Consider the following 19,039-nt stretch of genomic DNA (forward strand, 5'->3'; position numbering starts at 1 on the left):
GTCAATATTTGTATTAATGACCTCGGCACCAAAAGCAGGAGCGCACTAATTAAATTTGCTGATGATATGAAGTTGGGAGGCATAGTCAATGCAGAGGAGGACTGGAATTTTACACAGGAAAATCTGGATGGCCTTGAAGGCTGGAGTGACTGAAATGGGATGAAATTCAATAGTACACAGTGCAAGGTCATATAGTTGGGGTCTAATAATCAGAATTTCTGATACAAGCTGTTGGCTCAGTTTGGAAATGACTGAGGAGGAAAGAGACCTGGGTGTGTGGGTCAATCACAGGATGAGTATGAGCCACCAATATGGTGCGGCTCTGAAAGGCAAATGCAATCCTAGGATGTATTAGGTGAGGCATTTCCAGTAGAGATAGAGAAGTATTAATGCCCTTGTACCAGGCATTCGTAAGACTTCATTTGGAATTCTATGTACAATTCCAGTCACCTGTATTCAAGAAAGATGGATTTAAACTGGAAGAGGTGGAGAGAAGAGCTATTAGGGGGGATGTAGGTTCTATCTTAGGAGAGCAGACTGAAAGATCTTGGTTTGTTTAGTCTTGTAAAAAGAAGGCTGAGAGGGGATATGATTGCTCTCTTTAAATATATTATGGGGGTAAATACCAAAGAGGGTGAAGAGCTATTTAAGCTAAAGGACAATGTTGGCAGAAGAACAAATGAGTATAAACTGGCCACGAATAAATTAAAGGTGGAAATTAGAAAAAGGTTTCCAACCATCAGAGGAAGAAGGATCTGGAACAGCCTTCCAATAGGAATTGTGGTGGCAAACAATGTAATTAGTTTAGAGAGAGATCTGGACAAATTTATGAGTGCCATTGTACAATGGGGTTGCTTGTGATATGGGAGGAGGGCTTAATAGCCCTGGGGCTCACTCTGGTTTTGTGCCTAAAGCTCATGCTTCAGGGTTTCAGTTGGCCACTGACAAAGGTCAGGAAGGAATCCCTTCCTCCCCCATTGTATTCTGGGAGTTTTTTAATCTTCTTCCTCTGAAGCATCAGAGATGGCTACAGGTGGAGATGGGACATTGGATAGGGTGTTGAGTTGGTATTAAGCAGTCTCTCCTTCATGAGCATGGCTGGATGGTTCTTGCTTACATGTGCTGGGTCTAACTGATCACCATATATGGGGTCAGGAAGAAATTTTCCTCCAGATCAGGTTGGCAGTGACTTTGGGGGGCCTGGGGGTTTGCCTTCCTCTGCTGCGTGTGGGTGTGGGATACTTGTTAAGATTATCTGGGTATATCTCACTTAATCATTTCCCTGTCATTGTAGGGACCTTAAGCACTGGTGCACCTCGATCCCTCCTAATATTTGACTGGAACATAACAGTCTAGTCTCCTGTGGGTCTCATTTACTTTGGTCCCATTTCCATTGCTGGTTTTAGTGGGCAGGTGCTGGGTGGTGGTAGCAGCCTGCGATATACAGGAGGTCAGACTAGATGATCTAGTGGTCCCTTCTGGCTTTAAACTCTATGATGCTGTTTCCTGTTCCAACATAAGGACATAAGAACGGCCATACTGGGTCAGACCAATGATCCAGCTAGCCCAGTATCCTGTCTTCCAACAATGGCCAATGCCAGGGAATGAATAGAACAGGCAGTCATTGAGTGATCCATTCCCTGTTGTCCACTCCCAGCTTCTGGCAATCAAACTAGGGCAGTGGTCTCCAACCTTTTTAAGCACAAGATCACTTTTTGAATTTAAGTGCAACCCAGGATCTGTCTCAAAGAAAATGTAGAAATAACAGTAATCTCACAAACCCAAACACCCTTGCCCCACCCCTTCTCCGAGGCCCTGCCCCTTCCCCACTCCTTCTCCAAGGCCCTGCCCCATTCACTTCCTCCCTCCCTCCCTCTGTTATTCACTCTCTCCCACCCTCACTCACTTTCACCAGGCTGGGACAGGGGGTTGGGGTGTGGGAGGGGGTGCGGGCTCTGGGCTGGGGCTGAGGGTTTTGGAGTGTGGGAGGGGCTCAGGGCAGAGCCTGGGGCAGGGGAGTTGGGTGCAGGAGGAGGTTCAGGGTGCGGGTTCTGGGAGGAAGTTTGGGTGCAGGAGGGGGCTCAGGGCTGGGAAAGGAGGTTGGGGTGCAGGAGGGGATGCGGGGTGCTGGCTCTGGGAGGGGTCTCAGGGTTTGGGCAATGGGTTGGGGTGCAGGGTGCAGGCTCTGGAAAGGGGCTGGGGTAGGGGGTTGGGGTGCAGGAGGAGGTACAGGGTGCAGGCTCTGGGACAAATTGGGGTATGGGAGGGAGCTCAGGACTGGGGGTTGGGGTGCAGGAGGAGGTGTGGGGTGTGGGCTCTGGGAGGGAGTTGGATGCAGGTGGGGCCTAGGACTGAGGCAGGGGGTTGGGAACAGGAAGGGGTTTAAGGTCGGGGCAGTGGGTTGGGGTGCCAGAGCGGTTTGGGATGCAGGCTCCAGCTGGGCACTGCTTACCTCAGGCGGTTCTGGGGGGTGGCGCAGTGGGGCTAAGGCAGGCTCCTTGCCTGCCCTGGCATGTTTGGCAGCGGCTTCTGGGGCAGGAGGGGCAGGTGGCTCTGTGCGCTCCTCCCATCCACAGGCACCACCCCTGCTGCTCCCATTGTCCACAGTTCCCCATTCCGAATGGGAGCTGCAGGGGCGGTGCCCACAGGCGAGGACAGTACGTGAGAACCCTGCACCCACAAGGGGCTGCAAGAATGTGCTGGCTGCTTCCTGGAGCGGCACGGGGCCAGAGCAAGCAGGAAGCCTGCCTTAGCCCCGCTGTGCCGCCGGACTGTTAGTGGCCGATCTCCTAGTTTGGCTGCAGGAGGGTTGGTAAGCCTAGACTGAAACTGAGATCAACTGTCAGAAGCTCCATGATCAACCAGTCAATCGCAGTCTACCAGTTGGTGACCACTGGACTAGTGAAACCCAGAGCATGGGATTTCATACCTGACCATCTTGGTTAATAGCCATTGATAGACCTATCCTCCATGAACTCTAATTCTGTTTTGAACCCTGTTACAGTTTTGGCCTTCACAACATCCCATGGCAACAAGTTCCACTGTTTACTCCTTTTTCCAGAGCATTTATGAATATATTGAACAGTATTGGTCCCTGTACAGACCTCTGGAGGACACCACTATTTACCTCTATCCATTCTGAAAACTGATAATTTATTCCTACTAGAGCTGTCAAGCGATTAAAAAAAGTAATCACGATTAATTGTGCGATTAATCACACTGTTAATAATGGAATGCCATTTATTTAAATATTTTGGATGTTTTCTACATTTTCAAATATATTGATTTCAATTACAACACAGAAAACAAAGTGTACAGTGCTCACTTTATATTTATTTTTGATTACAAGTATTTGCACTGTAAAAAAATAAATAAATCGTATTTTTCAGTTCACCTAATACAACTACTGTAGTGCAATCTCTTTATCATGAAAGTTGAACTTACAAATGTAGAATTTATGAACAAAAAAAACTGCCTTCAAAAATAAAACAATGTAAAATTTTAGAGCCCGCAAGTCCACTCAGTCCTACTTCTGGTTCAGCCAATGGCTCAGACAAACAAGTTTGTTTACATTTGAGGAGATAATGCTGCCCTCTTCTTCTTTACAATGTCACCTGAAAGTGAGAACAGGTGTTCTCATGGCACTGTTGTAGCTGGCATCGCAAGATATTTATGTGCCAGATGCGCTAAAGACTCATATGTTCCTTCATGCTTCAACCACCATTCCAGGGGACATGCGTCCATGCTGATGATGGGGTCTGCTCGATAACAATCCAAAGCAGTGCGGACCGACACATGTTCATTTTCATTATCTGAGTCAGATGCCACCAACAGAAGGTTGATTTTCTTTTTTGGTGGTTTGGGTTCTGTAGTTTCCGCATGGGAGTGTTGCTCTTTTAAGACTTCTGAAAGCATGCTCCACACCCTGTCCCGATCAGATTTTGGACGGCATTTCAGATTCTTAATCCTTGGGTTGAGTGCTGTAGCTATCTTTAAAAATCTCACATTGGTACCTTCTTTGCATTCTGTCAACTCTGCAGTGAAAGTGTTCTTAAAATGAACAATGTGCTGGGTCATCATCTGATACTGCTATAATATGAAATATATGGCAGAATGTGGGTAAAACAGAGCAGGGGACATACAGTTCTCCCCTAAGGAGTTCAGTCACAAATTTAATGAACGCATTATTTTTTTTTATGAGCATCATCAGCATGGAAGCATGTCCTCTGAAATGGTGGTCAAAGCATGAAGGGGCATACGAATGTTTAGCATATCTGGCACGTAAATACCTTGTAATGCCAGCTACAAAAGTGCCATGCAAATGCCTGTTCTCACTTTCAGGTGACATTGTAAAGAAGAAGAGGGCAGCATTATCTCCTGTAAATGTAAACAAACTTGTTTGTCTTAGTGATTGGTTGAACAAGAAGTAGGACTGAGTGGACTTGTAGGCTTTGAAGTTTTACATTGCTTTGATTTTGAGTGCAGTTATATAACAAAAAAAATTCTACATTTGTAAGTTGCACTTTTACGACAAAGAGACTGCACTACAGTACTTATGAGGTTAATTGAAAAATATTATTTCTTTTGTTTATCATTTTTACAGTGCAAATATTTGTAATCAAAAATAATATACACTTTGATTTCAATTACAACACAGAATACTATATATATATATAGTATTTTGGATGTTTTTCTACATTTTCATATATATATATATATATGAAAATGTAGAAAAACATCCAAAATGTTTAATAAATTTAAATTGATATTCTATTGTTTAGCAGTGTGATTAAAACTGTGACTAATCGTGATGAATTTTTTTGAGTTAATCTCGTGACTTAACTGCGATTAATCGACAGCCCTATTCCTACCTTTGTTTCCTGTCTTCTACCCATTACTGATCTATGAGAGGACCTTCCTTCTAATCCTATGACAGCTTACTTTGCTTAAGTGCCTTTAGTGAGGGACTTTCTGAAAGTCCAATTACACTGTATCCACTGGATCACCTTTATCCACAGGTTTGCTTACCTCCTCAAAGAATGCTAATAGGTTGGTAAGGCATGATTTCCCTTTACAGAAACCATGTTGACTTTTCCCTACCAAATTGTGTTTATCTATGTGTCTAATAATTCTGTTCTTTACGATAGTTTCAACCAATTTCCCTGGTATTGAAGTTAGGCTTACTGGCCTGTAATTGCCAGGATCACCTCTGAAGCCTTTTAAAAAAAATTGGTATCACATTAGCTATCCTCCTGAAGTTGATTTAAATGATATGTTGCAGAACTACTACCTGTGGTATGTAATTTCATATTGCAGTTCCTTCAGAACTCTTGGGTGACTACAATCTGGTCCTGGTGACTTATTACTGTTTAATTTATCAGTTTGTTCCAAAACCTTCTCTATTGACACTTCAGTCTGGGACAGTTCCTCAGATTTCTCACCTAAAAAGAATGGCTCATGTGTGGGACTCTCCCTCACATCCTCTGCAGTGATGACTGATGCAAAGAATTCAGTTGGTTTCTCCGCAATGGCCTTATCTTCCTTGAGTGCTCCTTTAGTACCTCGATCATCCAGTGCCCCATCTATTGTTAGCCAGCTTTCTGCTTCTGATGTACTTATATTTTTTTTGGTGTTAGTTTTTGAGTCTTTGGCTACTTGCTCCTCAAATTCTTTGTTTGGCCTGTCTAATTATACTTTTACTGACTTGCCAGAGTTTATGCTACTTTCTATTCATGTATAATGGTATAATTTTACAACACTTAAATGAAGCTGCTGCTCTTTCATTTTGGGATGGAGATCAATTGGATCTATAATAAGGAAGCCCAACCCCTCTGCCTTTATAATGGACAGTTGAGAGATATGTTTAATTATGTTTCACTTTGATGGCCAGTCTAAGTTTCTCAGACATGCTTCTTCCCCTTGTTAGTATCATCTTCCATGTTTATCATTTAACCCAGTGGTTCTCAACCTGTGGCCCAATCAGCACACAGCTGCGGCCCATGTGATATCTTCAGGACTGTAACTAGTGTGGGGTGGGAGGGGCATCTGCCCCAGATGCAGAGCTGGTAGCGGGATGCAAAAACGGGGCAGCGCAGGATTGGGCCCACCATCAGCCGCTTCCTAGCAGGGTCAGGTCCAGTTGTGTCAGCTTCGGCCTCCCGGCAGGATCATACCCAGCAGCACTGACGGGAGGCCCGGGTGCTCAGTGCACACTACCCTGCAGGATCGCGGGTCCAGTGACCTCAACTGGAGCAGGATCCCTCGCACTAGGACTGCAGCAGCAGGCGGGCAGGATGGGCTGCACAGCTGAGCTAGATGCAGCCAAGGTAGGAGACTAGTGGCCATGGGGGAAGGGTGTGCAGGGGGATTAGAGGATTGGGCCAAAAGAAATCTGATGAGGTTCAACAAGGACAAGTGCAGAGTCCTGCACTTAGGACGGAAGAATCCAATGCACTCCCACAGATTAGGGACCGAATGGCTAGGGAGCAGTTCTGCAGAAAAGGATCTAGGGGTTACAGTGGACAAGAAGCTGGATATGAGTCAACAGTGTGCCCTTGTTGCCAAGAAGGCTAACAGCATTTTGGGCTGTATAAGTAGGGGCATTGCCTGCAGATCGAGGGACATGATCATTCCCCTCTATTCAACATTGGTGAGGCCTCATCTGGAGTACTGTGTCCAGTTTTGGGCCCCACACTACAAGAAGGATGTGTGAAAATTGGAAAGAGTCCAGCAGAGGGCAACAAAAATTATTAGGGAGCTGGAGCACATGACTTATGAGGAGAGGCTGAGGGAACTTGGATTGTTTAGTCTGCAGAAGAGAAGAATGAGGGGGGATTTGATAGCTGCTTTCAACTACCTGAAAGGGGGTTCCAAAGAGGATGGATCTAGACTGTTCTCAGTGGTACCTGATGATAGAACAAGGAGTAATGGTCTCAAGTTGCAGTGGGAGAGGTTTAGGTTGGATATTAGGAAAAACTTTTTCACTAGGAGAGTGGTGAAGCATTGGAATGGATTATCTAGGGAGGTGGTGGAATCTCCTTCCTTAGGCCTGGTCTACACTGGGTGGGAGGAGGAATCGATCTAAGATCTATTCTAAGAGAATAACGTAGCTGAAGTCGACATATCTTAGATCGACTTAAATTGACTTACTTCGCGTCCTCGTGGCACGGGATTGACGGCCGCCACTCCCCCATCGACTCCGCTTCCGCCTCTCGCTACCGATCCGGCGGGTAGTGTAGACATACCCTTGGAGGTGTTTAAGGTCAGGCTTGACAAAGCCCTGGCTGGGATGATTTAGTTGAGGATTGGTCCTGCTTTGAGCAGGGGGTTGGAGTAGATGACAACCTGAGGTTCCTTCCAACCCTGATAGTCTATGATTCTATGTAGGTGATTTGCAGAATGTGTATGTAAAATTTTTACACTGTAGCATTTTGCCTCCTGTAAGACCAGGCATTAAGAATTACAATTTTGTGTTGCTACTACTGACACGTTTTGAAATAAGCTGGGATTATAAGGAGCTCTCATTTTGCTACAGGAAATTTGACTCTTCTTTTTATGTGGAGATGCAAACCTGAGGTCCATTGGTAACTTCAGTTTAAATGCATCATTTCTTTTTCCACCTCTCCCATCATCCTCTCCCTTTTATTCTCTCTCAGTATTCCCCCCATTACTTCTTTATTCTCTCTGCATCCCCTTTTCTCCCACTTCTTCCCTTTTCCTTCCCCACAACCATTTGGTTCATCCTTTCTTTTTGTTTCCAATCTGTTTAATATTTTCAGTTTTCTGAAAGCGCCTCTTGGCCTGTACTCTACTCTGCCCTCAGAAACAGGGAATGTAGCTGATCCTTTTTGAGGCACTGCTAGTCTGGCCAGGATTTGTGGGTGGGTAAGTGGGAATGGCCTGATGAAGAGGTAGAAAAATCTATTTACTCATTCAGGGTGAGTCCCAACATTTCTCATGTGAATGGTCTGCAGAATCTAAGTTTTCATTTAAGCACTCCTAGCTATCTTCGAGACACCACTGACTTTCTGAGGAAATTACAATCCTTTGGTGATCTTCCAGAAAATACCATCCTGGTCACTACGGATGTAGAAGCCCTCTACGCCAACATTCCACACAAAGATGGACTACAAGCTGTCAGGAACAGTATCCCCGATAATGTCACAGCAAACCTGGTGACTGAACTTTGTGACATTGTTCTCACCCACAACTATTTCACATTGGGGACAATGTATACCTTCAAGTCAGCGGCACTGCTATGGTGTACCCGCATGGCCTGACAGTATGCCAACTTTTTTATGGCTGACTTAGAACAACGCTTCCTCAGCTCTCGTCCCCTAATGCCCCTACTCTACTTGCGCTACACTGATGACATTTTCATCACCTGGACCCATGGAAAAGAAGCCCTTGAGGAATTCCACCATGATTTCAACAATTTTCATCCCACCATCAACCTCAGCCTGGACCAGTCCACACAAGAGATCCACTTTCTGAACACTACAGTGCTAATAAGCGATGGTCACATAAACACCACCCTATACCAGAAACCTGCTGACCGCTATACTTACCTACATGCCTCCAGCTTTCATCCAGACCACACCACACGATCCATTGTCTACAGCCAAACTCTAAGATACAACCGCATTTGCTCCATCCCCTCAGACAGAGACAAACACCTACAAGATCTCTCTCAAGTATTCTTACAACTACAATACCCACCTGCTGAAGTGAAGAAACAGATTGACAGAGCCAGAAGAGTACCCAGAAGTCACCTACTACAGGACAGACCCAACAAAGAAAGTAACAGAATGCCACTAGCCATCACCTTCAGCCCCCAACTAAAACCTCTCCAGTGCATCATCAAGGATCTACAACCTATCCTGAAGGACAATCCCTCACTCTCACAGATCTTGGGAGACAGGCCAGTCCTCGCTTATAGACAGCCCCCCAACCTGAAGCAAATACCAGCAACCACACACCACACAACAAAAACACTAACCCAGGAACCTATCCTTGCAACAAAGCCCGTTGCCAATTCTGTCCACATATCTATTCAGAGGACACCATCATAGGACCTAATCACATCAGCCACACTATCAGAGGCTCGTTCACCTGCACATCTACCAATGTGATATATGCCATCATGTGCCAGCAATGCCCCTCTGCCATGTACATTGGCCAAACCGGACAGTTTCTACGCAAAAGAATAAATGGACACAAATCAGATGTCAAGAATTATAACATTCAAAAACCAGTCGGAGAACACTTCAACCTTCCTACTCATTTGATTACAGACCTCAAAGTCGCAATACTCCAACAAAAAAACTTCAAAAACAGACTCCAATGAGAAACTGCAGAATTGGAATTAAATTGCAAACTTGACACCATTAAATTAGGCTTGAATAAAAACTGGGAGTGGATGGGTCATTACACAAAGTAAAACCTATTTCCCCATGCTAATATTTCCCCTACTGTTACTCACACCTTCTTGTCAACTGTTGGAAATGGGCCATCCTGATTATCACTTCAAAAGTTTTTTTTCTCCTACTGAGAATAGCCCACCTTAACTGATTACTCTCTTTATAGTTAGTATGGCAACACCCATTTTTTCATGTCCTCTGTGTATATATATCTTCCTACTGTATTCTCCACTGCATGCATCTGATGAAGTGTGTTTTAGCCCACAAAAGCTTATGCTCAGATACATTTGTTAGTCTCTAAGGTGCCACAAGTACTCCTCGTTCTTTTTATTTAAAAAGGAATAAACCTGGGATTTTCATAGAGCCCTGAAGGAGTTTGATGCCCAGCTTCCATTGACTTTAAAACCCCCAGCTTAAGCCCAGCCTCTGGTTGCAAAGGTAACCTTGCTCATGAAAAGCAAGGTTAAACTGATGCAGTGCTGCCTTTTAAGAGAGGGAGGGCAAGGAAAGAAGAGACGCTGAACAGACAGCCACAACATGGTGAAGAAAAGACTGTTTAGAGACATGGGGAGGCAAGACGTGGATTGTTTGGGCAGGTGCACGCAGACACATGCTCTTTAACATCAAGGTGAATCTCTTTGTTGGGGCACTGGATTTTTAGTTGAGCTAGTATGTTTTGGAAAAAGGGATTTTGCAGAGCTGGTCTAATACAATATAGGGGAACAGTTCTCACTCATTATATTACCATACACATTGTCAACATTTACAGCCACCTCTGATTTCTGTTTACATTCCTATACAATATTGATTTTTTTCCCTATTTGTTTGCTTTGCTTTTAATGGCAGATTAATTTCCGGTGCAAACCAACTTTCCGAGAGGGGGGCTCCAGATCTCCAAGAGAAGTAAGTAATTTATGACTAACCATTGCTCCTCTTTATGATTTGTGGAGTAGGAACAGTGCTTTTAGACTCACTGGAGCCTTAGAAAGAGAACTGGCCCCCTTTGGGACACATTCTCTTCTTCACAATGAATATAAAAGGAATTCTAGACAAATAGCCACATTAGTTACATCAACAACATCAATTTATTTTCTTTCCATATTCCCTCATCCGTTCTCTTTTTTTTTCTCCCCGGTCATCCTTTTTTCATATTTTCTTACTCAGGGCCGGCTCCAGCTTTTTTGCTCCACGCGGCGAAAAAAAAGAAGAAAAAAAAAGATAAAGCCGTGATTGGCGGCACTCCGGTGGCAGCTCTACTGCGCCGCTTCATTCTTTGGTGGCAATTCGGCGGCCAGTCCTTCCCTCCAAGAGGGACTGAGGGACCTGCTGCCGAATTGCCGCCGAAGACCCGGACGTGCCGCCCCTTTCCAGTGGCTGCCCCAAGCACCTGTTTCCTGCCCTGGTGCCTGGAGCCGGCCCTGCTCTTACTTATATTTCATATTCTTCCTTTCTTATTTCCTGTCTTTCAACCAGTCTTTCTGATTTTACTATCGCTGCATCTCTCCATTATTTCTTTCCTTTCTTTCACCCTCTTTCCCCTCACTTTGCCAATAGTGTTTTCAGTGTTTCAAGTCTCTTGTTAGCTTCCAGAATTAAAAATGACAAAACCTCAAGAAATGCAAAAGTTAATTCCAACTGCAGTCTGAATTTGGCCACATTACAGATGCTGCATGTTTTACAGTATTTAAGCATGTATTTAATGACATAAACCCTCAGGAATATATTTAAGAAGAATAAACAGGCACAGAAAAAAGCACATGTGCAGCAAAGTAGAGTCATTATAGTTGTTGAAACTTATTTCCTGTCTTCATGTCAGGCTTTCACATTTTATTTCCTAGATGTTTAGATTTTTTTTAAAATAAAGAAAAGGAAGGAAAAAAGTTGAGCTGTTTTGCTTGTGTAATATCCCAGCTTCATTGATAAGCCAGATAGTATTAGTTGTTAAAAGGAAGTCTGAGAGTTCAGGAAAAGATTTTAAAGTGTAGGGTAGAGGGTACGGTATAAATTATGGGCTAGACTGAGAGTTTATTCTTAACCCATAGCAAGGGACAGTGCATAGTTGTGCTGTCCCAGGAGCAGATCTGGTGACTCTTAGGAAGGGTTGGCAGGATTTTATTTTTATTTTTTTAATTATTTTGACCTTTAATATTGATGTTTATTTTTAAGTGTCTTTTTATTTTTATCTACTTAAATGTTCACAGTTGCACAAAATCATGGATTTTCAGCCGTTTTTATTTTTATCAATTTAAATTTTCATAGTTGGGGAAATTATGGGGGCATCAGACAATAATTATTTAATAACAATAAATGTCGAGATTCAAGAAGTTAAAGCTTTATAACTGTTAAAGCACAAATTGTCAACATCATGTGTCAAAATGTGCGAAACGACGAACAGCTTTAAATCAAACTGCAATAAGATCTCAAGCGGCATATTTCTTTGCCTATGTCGATTACTATCGATGGAAATATTTTTCGTCGGTTTGTGTGTGTACAGTGCAATCCATGTTTATCAACACTGACCAATAAAAATTGAAACCTTCCAAGCCTGCTCTGAGGCTACATCTACACTTGGTGCTAGGGGTGCGATCTGCAGCTTGCACAGACGTACGGTGGCTCTCACTGAGCGAGTATGCTAAAAGTAGCAGTGTATTACTAGCTGCCCTCAGTACAAACCCTCCCGGACCCCTTGGGTACACACTCAAGATGGTTACTGTGCTGCCACTTGCTGCTGCCCATGCTATTGTGGCTACACTACAATTTTTAGAATGCTAACTTGGGGAGAGCTAGCATAAATATGTCTCTGCTAGCTGGGAGTCACACCCTTCCAAGTGTAGATGTAGCCAAGTGCAAGCCTGCTGGGGAGCATGGGTACGTATACTGGTTGCTAGCCCATCTACACCACTATTGTTACCCCTGTTAACTACATTAGAGCTAGCAGGGGTATGCCTACTCAGGCTAAAGTCATCCCTTCACTTGCAGTGTAGACAGGGCCGGCGCTTCCACTAGGTGACCCTAGGTGGTTGCCTAGGGCGACAGGAATTGGGGGTTGGCATTTTGCCGCCTTTGGCGGAAATTTGGTGGCGCGGGGTCCTTCCGCTCCGGGTCTTCAGTGGCAATTCTGCGGTGGGTCCTTCACTCGCTCTGGGACCTGCCCCCAAAGACACGTAGTGGAAGGACCCCTGCCGCCGAATGCTCAGAGGAGGAGTGCTGCCGCCTAGGGCAGCAAAAACCCTGGCGCCGTTCCTGAGTGTAGATATAATCTTAGAGTTACAAGCATGTCTCTGGCTCTTCCCTTTCTCCAAGGGGAAGAAAACTGCTACTAGTCTGTACCAGATGCAGATTACATCCCCTTCCACATTAGCTCAGCTCTGCTGGCTGGTGTATTGAAGGGAAAAAGTCAAGGCAACATGCATGGAAAGGGAGGTAGCAGCCCTGCAGATACTGCTCTCCTTCCCTCCATGCTGTGATCCATGTGTGGGTAGCCCATGTCGGGGAGTAAAGGAACGCCTTACACCCCCTTGTTCCCCTGTGTGGACCTGTAGGACAACCTATGTTCTTGCCTTATAAGACCAAACCCAGCTCCCACTGAAATCATTGATGAACTTCTCCTCCCATTGACTTCAATGGGGAGTAGAAGTGGGCCCTATGCCATAGGTAAACATAGTGTTTTAAGGACACTTCTTCTCCCTGGGATGATATTGTAATTGTCTTTGCTGGACTGTACTCTGTTCTTTTTGTATGAGAGTAGCGGGGGGGGGGGGGGGGGGGTTCTGTCCAGATTCCAATTTGGGTAATGAATGCTGTCTACCTAGATTCCTCCTGCACTTTCAGTTTTGTATGGTGTTTTCATTTTCCAATATAAACTGTTGGGTAGTACTGCTGCTTAATGGCTGCCATGTTTTGCTCCAAAAGTAACTGCAGTTCAGTCATGGCTGAAGTGATTCTTGTGTATATATATGGCTGGAAAGTGATCAGGAATGAAAGGTGCTCTGTAAAGGTAAGATGCTATCATTTATTAATGTTTTCATTTTGTCCCTTTCCTGCAGAACTTTGTTCGACATCACTGGGTGCATAGGCGGAGGCAGGAAGGAAAGTGTAAGCAGTGTGGAAAGGTAAGTGGTATATGTACATCATAATGATTACGCCAGGATTTTCTAAACACTGATAGATTCAATTCAGCAGGTAGCTCTTCCCAACCATTTAATTATTCTATTCCAGCCCTCTCTTGAGCAGGGAATGATGATCATGCCAAATGGGATGGTGGGTTTCTGATGTGCACAAATGGGGACCAAAATAGTTACAGCAAATTCATTTTACTTGTGACCCGATCCCAGATCTCCAGAAGTGAAATGCCTAGGGCACTATAGTCCAGCAACATTCCTTCATCCCTGACACGTAATTGTTCTCAGTGTGTTAGACTGAATTTGTCAATGAATCCTCTGCTGTACAGACTCTGAAAACCCATTTCCAAAGGCTATAGAAAAGATAAGAGAAAACTTGGCTCCCTATAGGACCTTTTCTCCCATATCTTCCAGTCCTCCAAGCATCTAAGAGGTGGTGAAATTAATTTACATGTAATCATAACTTCCTTTCTCCAGAACTAGGTTATGCTACTGTCTCTCTCTTCTCTTCCTTCTGAAATCTCTCTTTTCTCAGGTTCAGCAGTTAATTATTGTGTGGACAAAGGGCAGAGCCCATGTCTTGTCAGGTTCTCCGTGGTATGTATTTTTTAGCCAGAACCAGAAAATCAAATGTAACAAACTGGCCCTGGATACTGAGCTAAGGTACTAACTGCAGTAAGATGCAGTATCCTCTTCATGGCAGATGGCATGTGAGCACCAGCCGTGAGAGGCTTAATGCAGCATTCTTATGCTGACATGACACATGATGACATTGGAGCCATGTTTTACTGTGCCTTTGCCATTCTGGGAATTGCTTTGTATCTCCGGTGCTGGTGTCAAAGGGATTCATTATACTTGTAGAACAGTCAGTGCATATTGTACCAGAACCAACACTTGACATATTCATGGTATCTACATGACCAGTCCGGACTGGAATTGACAAAAGACATGGCTCCCCTGAGGTTGAGGTCAGTAGAAGTGCAAAGAGAATAACACCTTAATACACACAGAGTTAAAGTTTGAATGCATATGTTCTGGTAGAGCTCTCTGTCCAGAAACCAGGAAGGGTAAAAGAAAACACAAACAAGAAAAATGCCTTTGTATTTTAATGGCAAAGTGACCTCCTCTATAACCAAATATTTGCTTATTTTGTGCTCTAATACTTTTTGTGCTTCTGCCTTTAAAACCATCCTTTAACTTCCCCTATTATGCAAGATAAAGGAGACAGTCATTGAAATGAAATGGAAGTACATTTAGAGCAATAAAATAATGTATTTTTCATGAAGTGCTTAATCATCCTGTGGATCTCATTATTGTAGGAGGTCATCAGTCAAATCCCATGGCTTGAATTAGATAGTGAAAATATTGTAATGAACATTAATAATACTTACTGTTATGCAAGATAAAGATTTAGGGGCAATCGCATCTCATATTTCTTGTCATAAGCCTGTGATCAGGAATGAATTTCCCCATACATCATTTGCTTAGTGTGTTAGTTTATTTTTTTGCCTTACTTCTTTCTGAAGCATCATTGGCCACTGCTGGGAGGAGGGGTAGAGGGATAGGTTTCTGGATTATATGGACCGATGGTCTGATACAGATAATGTATCGTGAGATTTTTCCTGAGGTTTCTTATGAAGGATCCCACCCTATCAGTGCCGGTGCTGGCCCACTGGGAGCCCTAAGCAGGAATATTCCCCCCGCCCCGCAACACATACTAATAGGGGGCTCCTTTGGTTGCTTGGGGCCTGAAGTAATTGCTTAGTCTGCTTATGTCAAGTGCAAGCTCTGCACTCTATCAATTGGAGAAAAAGAAATCAGAGGTGATTAACTGATGGTCTATAGCTCCTTTATATATGGGAAGCTGCTAATATGACTTTGACTCCAATTATTTGGACAGGTTGTGATCCCAATGCAATCTGGGGATCCAGGAGCTCTCTTCCTCCAAATATATTTCCTCCAGCCTGCACCGATGTGATTTATTTTCACAAGAAGAACTCACAACATATAGTTTTACATGCTACACCTGAAAGGGATGAATCAGGCATTAATGGAACAACCCCATTTCAAATATGGAGTTAGTGCTCCATACCCGTGTTTCTCAAACCACGCAATGTATTTCTTGTGGGATAATTCTACCTCTTTCAGGAGCGAATGGAGGCAAACCAATCCAAGAACAGCAAAGAAAAAGTGAACTCTAGTTTTCTATGTTACTCAGAGGGGAGGCAGGAAGAAGCCGGGGGCAATGGCCAGCAGGCTGATCTTGAGTGGAAACTTGAGTGGGAAACTCCAATATTTTAATCCCACTGTTTTCATCAACTCCCACTGTGGCCTTGGATAAATCACTTTACTGCATCAATTTCCATATATGTAAATTCAGGTTCTTAATATTTACTAACGTACCTGACAGGAGGAGAGATTAGCTTATATTTGTAAAGCAATTTGAGGAAGAATAGTGCTATTTTACTTCTAAGTAATCATTATTATATTTTTATTGCTGTGTCATTGTCACTATTAACTCTGTAAGAAATCAAATAGCCTACAGAATAAATGAAAAAAAAAAAAGATTCACCCAGAAACAAAGCAAGCTGTTCAATTTAAAAAAATACCACTTACGGCCCTTGGAACAAATGTACCAGATTTTGTTTTTTCTTAAAAAGAACAGGAGTACTTGTGGCACCTTAGAGACTAACAAATTTAAATAAATACTCCTGTTCTTTTTGCGGATACAGACTAACACGGCTGCTACTCTGAAACCTGTTTTTTCTTAGTTGCAGGTTTGGGAGACAAGTATTTCCACCCACTTGGAAAAAAATGTTTCTATCCACCAGGAGCCAAAATATTTTTTTCAAAGGAAGGAGGAATTAAATTTATGAGAAACTCAGTCCTGGTCTACACTAGAAAATTAAATCATCTTAACTACATCATTCTGGAGTGTGAAAAATCCACATCCCTGAGTGGTGTAGTTAAGCTGACCTAACCCCCAGTGTAGACAGCGTTATGTCAATGTAAGAATTCTTCTGTCCAAATAGTTACTGCCTCTCAGGGAGGTGGATTACATATGCCAATGTCAGAACCGTAGCATCTACACTGAAGTGCTACGGTGGCACAGCTGCAATGCTGTAACTGTATCGCTGTAGAGTTTTAAGTGTAGATAAGCCCTTAGTTAGCAATCAATCTGCCCAGTGTCAGTCCTCAGTCTCTAACACTCCTGTCAGACATACTATAGATCTGAGACTGGATTTTTGGGCCCACATAAAATGATGTACTAAGTTTGCCCAATCAGGAGGCAGTCTGGCTATTTGTGCTTGTGAAGTCAATGGGCCTATTTCATAGACAGGATTGGTGGGTGAAGCCCACCAGCACAGTGAAAAGCCTGCCCCTTCAGATGAGAGAGGGGCCACTAAGCCCCGAAATCAACAGATTGTAGGGGACTAAAAATGAAAAAAACAAAACAAAACAGGTATAGGTGTGGAGGTCCTAAGGTGTGATGCCTCAGGAGACTGAATTTGATCCAGGGGCTCTGGCATGGGACATATTGTACAGCCTAGGCTAAGTATTGGACAGACAGCTGCAACATGCACCTTCTCACATTGGCCAGGCAGAGAGAGAATTCCATTCTTCAGAGTGCTGATTGTGGTCTCCTAAACCACATCTTGCGGGGACAAAATAGATACGTTTGGGCCCTTCACTTGGATAAGTGAAGGGCCCAAATTTGGATAATCCAGTTTGGATTATTTTTGTTTATTGTTTTAATTCTCTTTCTTCATGGCACTGACCAATAATATCTGCCTGCTCCTCTGCACCTGCCTGCCCTCCTCCTTCCCCCCACAGAAGCTATGATAAAAGGCATGCTGATTACTGAAGCAGGGGAGCAGATGTTCCCTGGCACTGTTACTAAATCAAATTTTAATAACTCGTCAAACAACTCCATTTTGGACCTGGACACTGGATGTCAGCTAGGGGATTCAAGTAAAGCTTAGCTTATCTGCTTAGTTTATCAAAAAGAAGATTGAGAGGTGACGTGATTACAGTAGATAAGTCATTGACCCTCATGGAGAGAAGATACCAGATAGTAAAAGGCTCTTTAACCTATCAAAGAAAGGCATAACAAGAGCCAAGGGAGGCAAAAAGTTAAAGTCAGACAAATTCAAATTAGAAATAAAACACAATTTTTTTTAACAATGAATGTGGTTAACTATTGGAACAAATGACCAAGGGAAGTGATGGATTCTCCATCTCTTGAATTCTTCAAATTGAGACTTGATGCCTTTCTGGAAAATATATACTTTAGTCAATCAGAAGTTATGGAGCTCAATACAGGGGTAGCTGGGTGAAGTTTCACAGCTTATATTATACATGCTATCATATTTGATGATTTAATGGACCCTTCTGGTCTTAAAGCATAGAGTTAGTTGGGAATTTTCCATTGGAATGATTTTCAGATGAAAAAATGCAGTTTCTGCTAAATTGAAATTTTCCATGGCAAAATCTCAGTTTTGTGAAAAAAAAATTGATTTTCCGAAATGTTTTGTTTTGACTTGATTTGACTCAAATTGGACTATTGTGTTTTGTTGAGATGATCTGAAACATTTTTTGAATCAGTTCAGTATAGGGTGACCAGACACCAAGTGTGAAAAATCAGAACGGGGGTTGGGGGTAAAAGACAGCTATATAAGACAAAGCCCCAAATATCGGGACTGTCCCTATAAAATCAGGACATCTGGTCACCCTATAAACATTAAGCTGCATTTCCCTATCAGCACATTGCTGATGGTAGTCATAGTTGAGGCACTTGTTCCCATACTATTGGAGGACTACATTTCCCATACTCCATGTGGATTTTCCTCTTCCCAGACTCTGTGTGATACATCATGGGAGTCGCATGATTCTGGGTGCATCAAGGGAGAGGTTGTCTAGCCAGAGAGCCTGGCCCATAAGGAAGAGTGGGGGCTTCAGCCTCATGAACTACAACTCCCACAAGACAATGTGCCACAATCGAAAAATTCAGTTTAAAGTTGAAATGACTCGAAGCAAAGCATTTTGGGTCATTTCAACAAACTGAAATGAAACATTTTGATTTTGGGAATGTTGAAATGCTTTGATCGAAATATCTAAATTTAAAGGTTTTGAAATTTATGTTCTATTAAAAAAAAATTGAAATTGTAATTTTACATCCAGATATGAGACAATACAAATGTTGAAATGTTGGTATTTCCTGCAGGATAGAAATTCTAAATTTCACACAGTTCTATTCAAATCTATGAAAATAGTTTTTCTCTCTTTACTGATTCTTCTTCTTCTTCTTCTTCTTTTTTTTTTGCTACAAAGTTGTGGGGGAGAGGGGAGGGAAGACGACAAATTTGGGACGTGTGTCCAACACCTCTGTTTTTAGGGTATTATAATTCAATATTACATATATTAAATGAAAGGAGTCACTTCAAATTTTCCATAAAATGCTATCTGTCCCCAGGTAGAATCTTCTAACTTTGAGGTTGA

At 43.0% G+C, this 19,039-nt stretch overlaps 1 protein-coding gene across 1 annotated transcript in view; it reads left to right on the plus strand.

Moving 5' to 3' along the window:
• Positions 1-19,039, plus strand: part of DGKI (diacylglycerol kinase iota) — a 286,719-nt gene that overhangs the window by 113,411 nt on the left and 154,269 nt on the right. Inside the window, exons 5-6 of the mRNA XM_054034123.1 lie at positions 10,266-10,322; positions 13,466-13,531. Coding sequence (XP_053890098.1) covers positions 10,266-10,322; positions 13,466-13,531 — 123 coding nt within the window. The remainder of the gene's footprint in view (positions 1-10,265; positions 10,323-13,465; positions 13,532-19,039) is intronic.

Source organism: Malaclemys terrapin, chromosome 1 (genome assembly GCF_027887155.1).
Source record: "Malaclemys terrapin pileata isolate rMalTer1 chromosome 1, rMalTer1.hap1, whole genome shotgun sequence".
Taxonomy (NCBI): domain Eukaryota; kingdom Metazoa; phylum Chordata; order Testudines; family Emydidae; genus Malaclemys; species Malaclemys terrapin.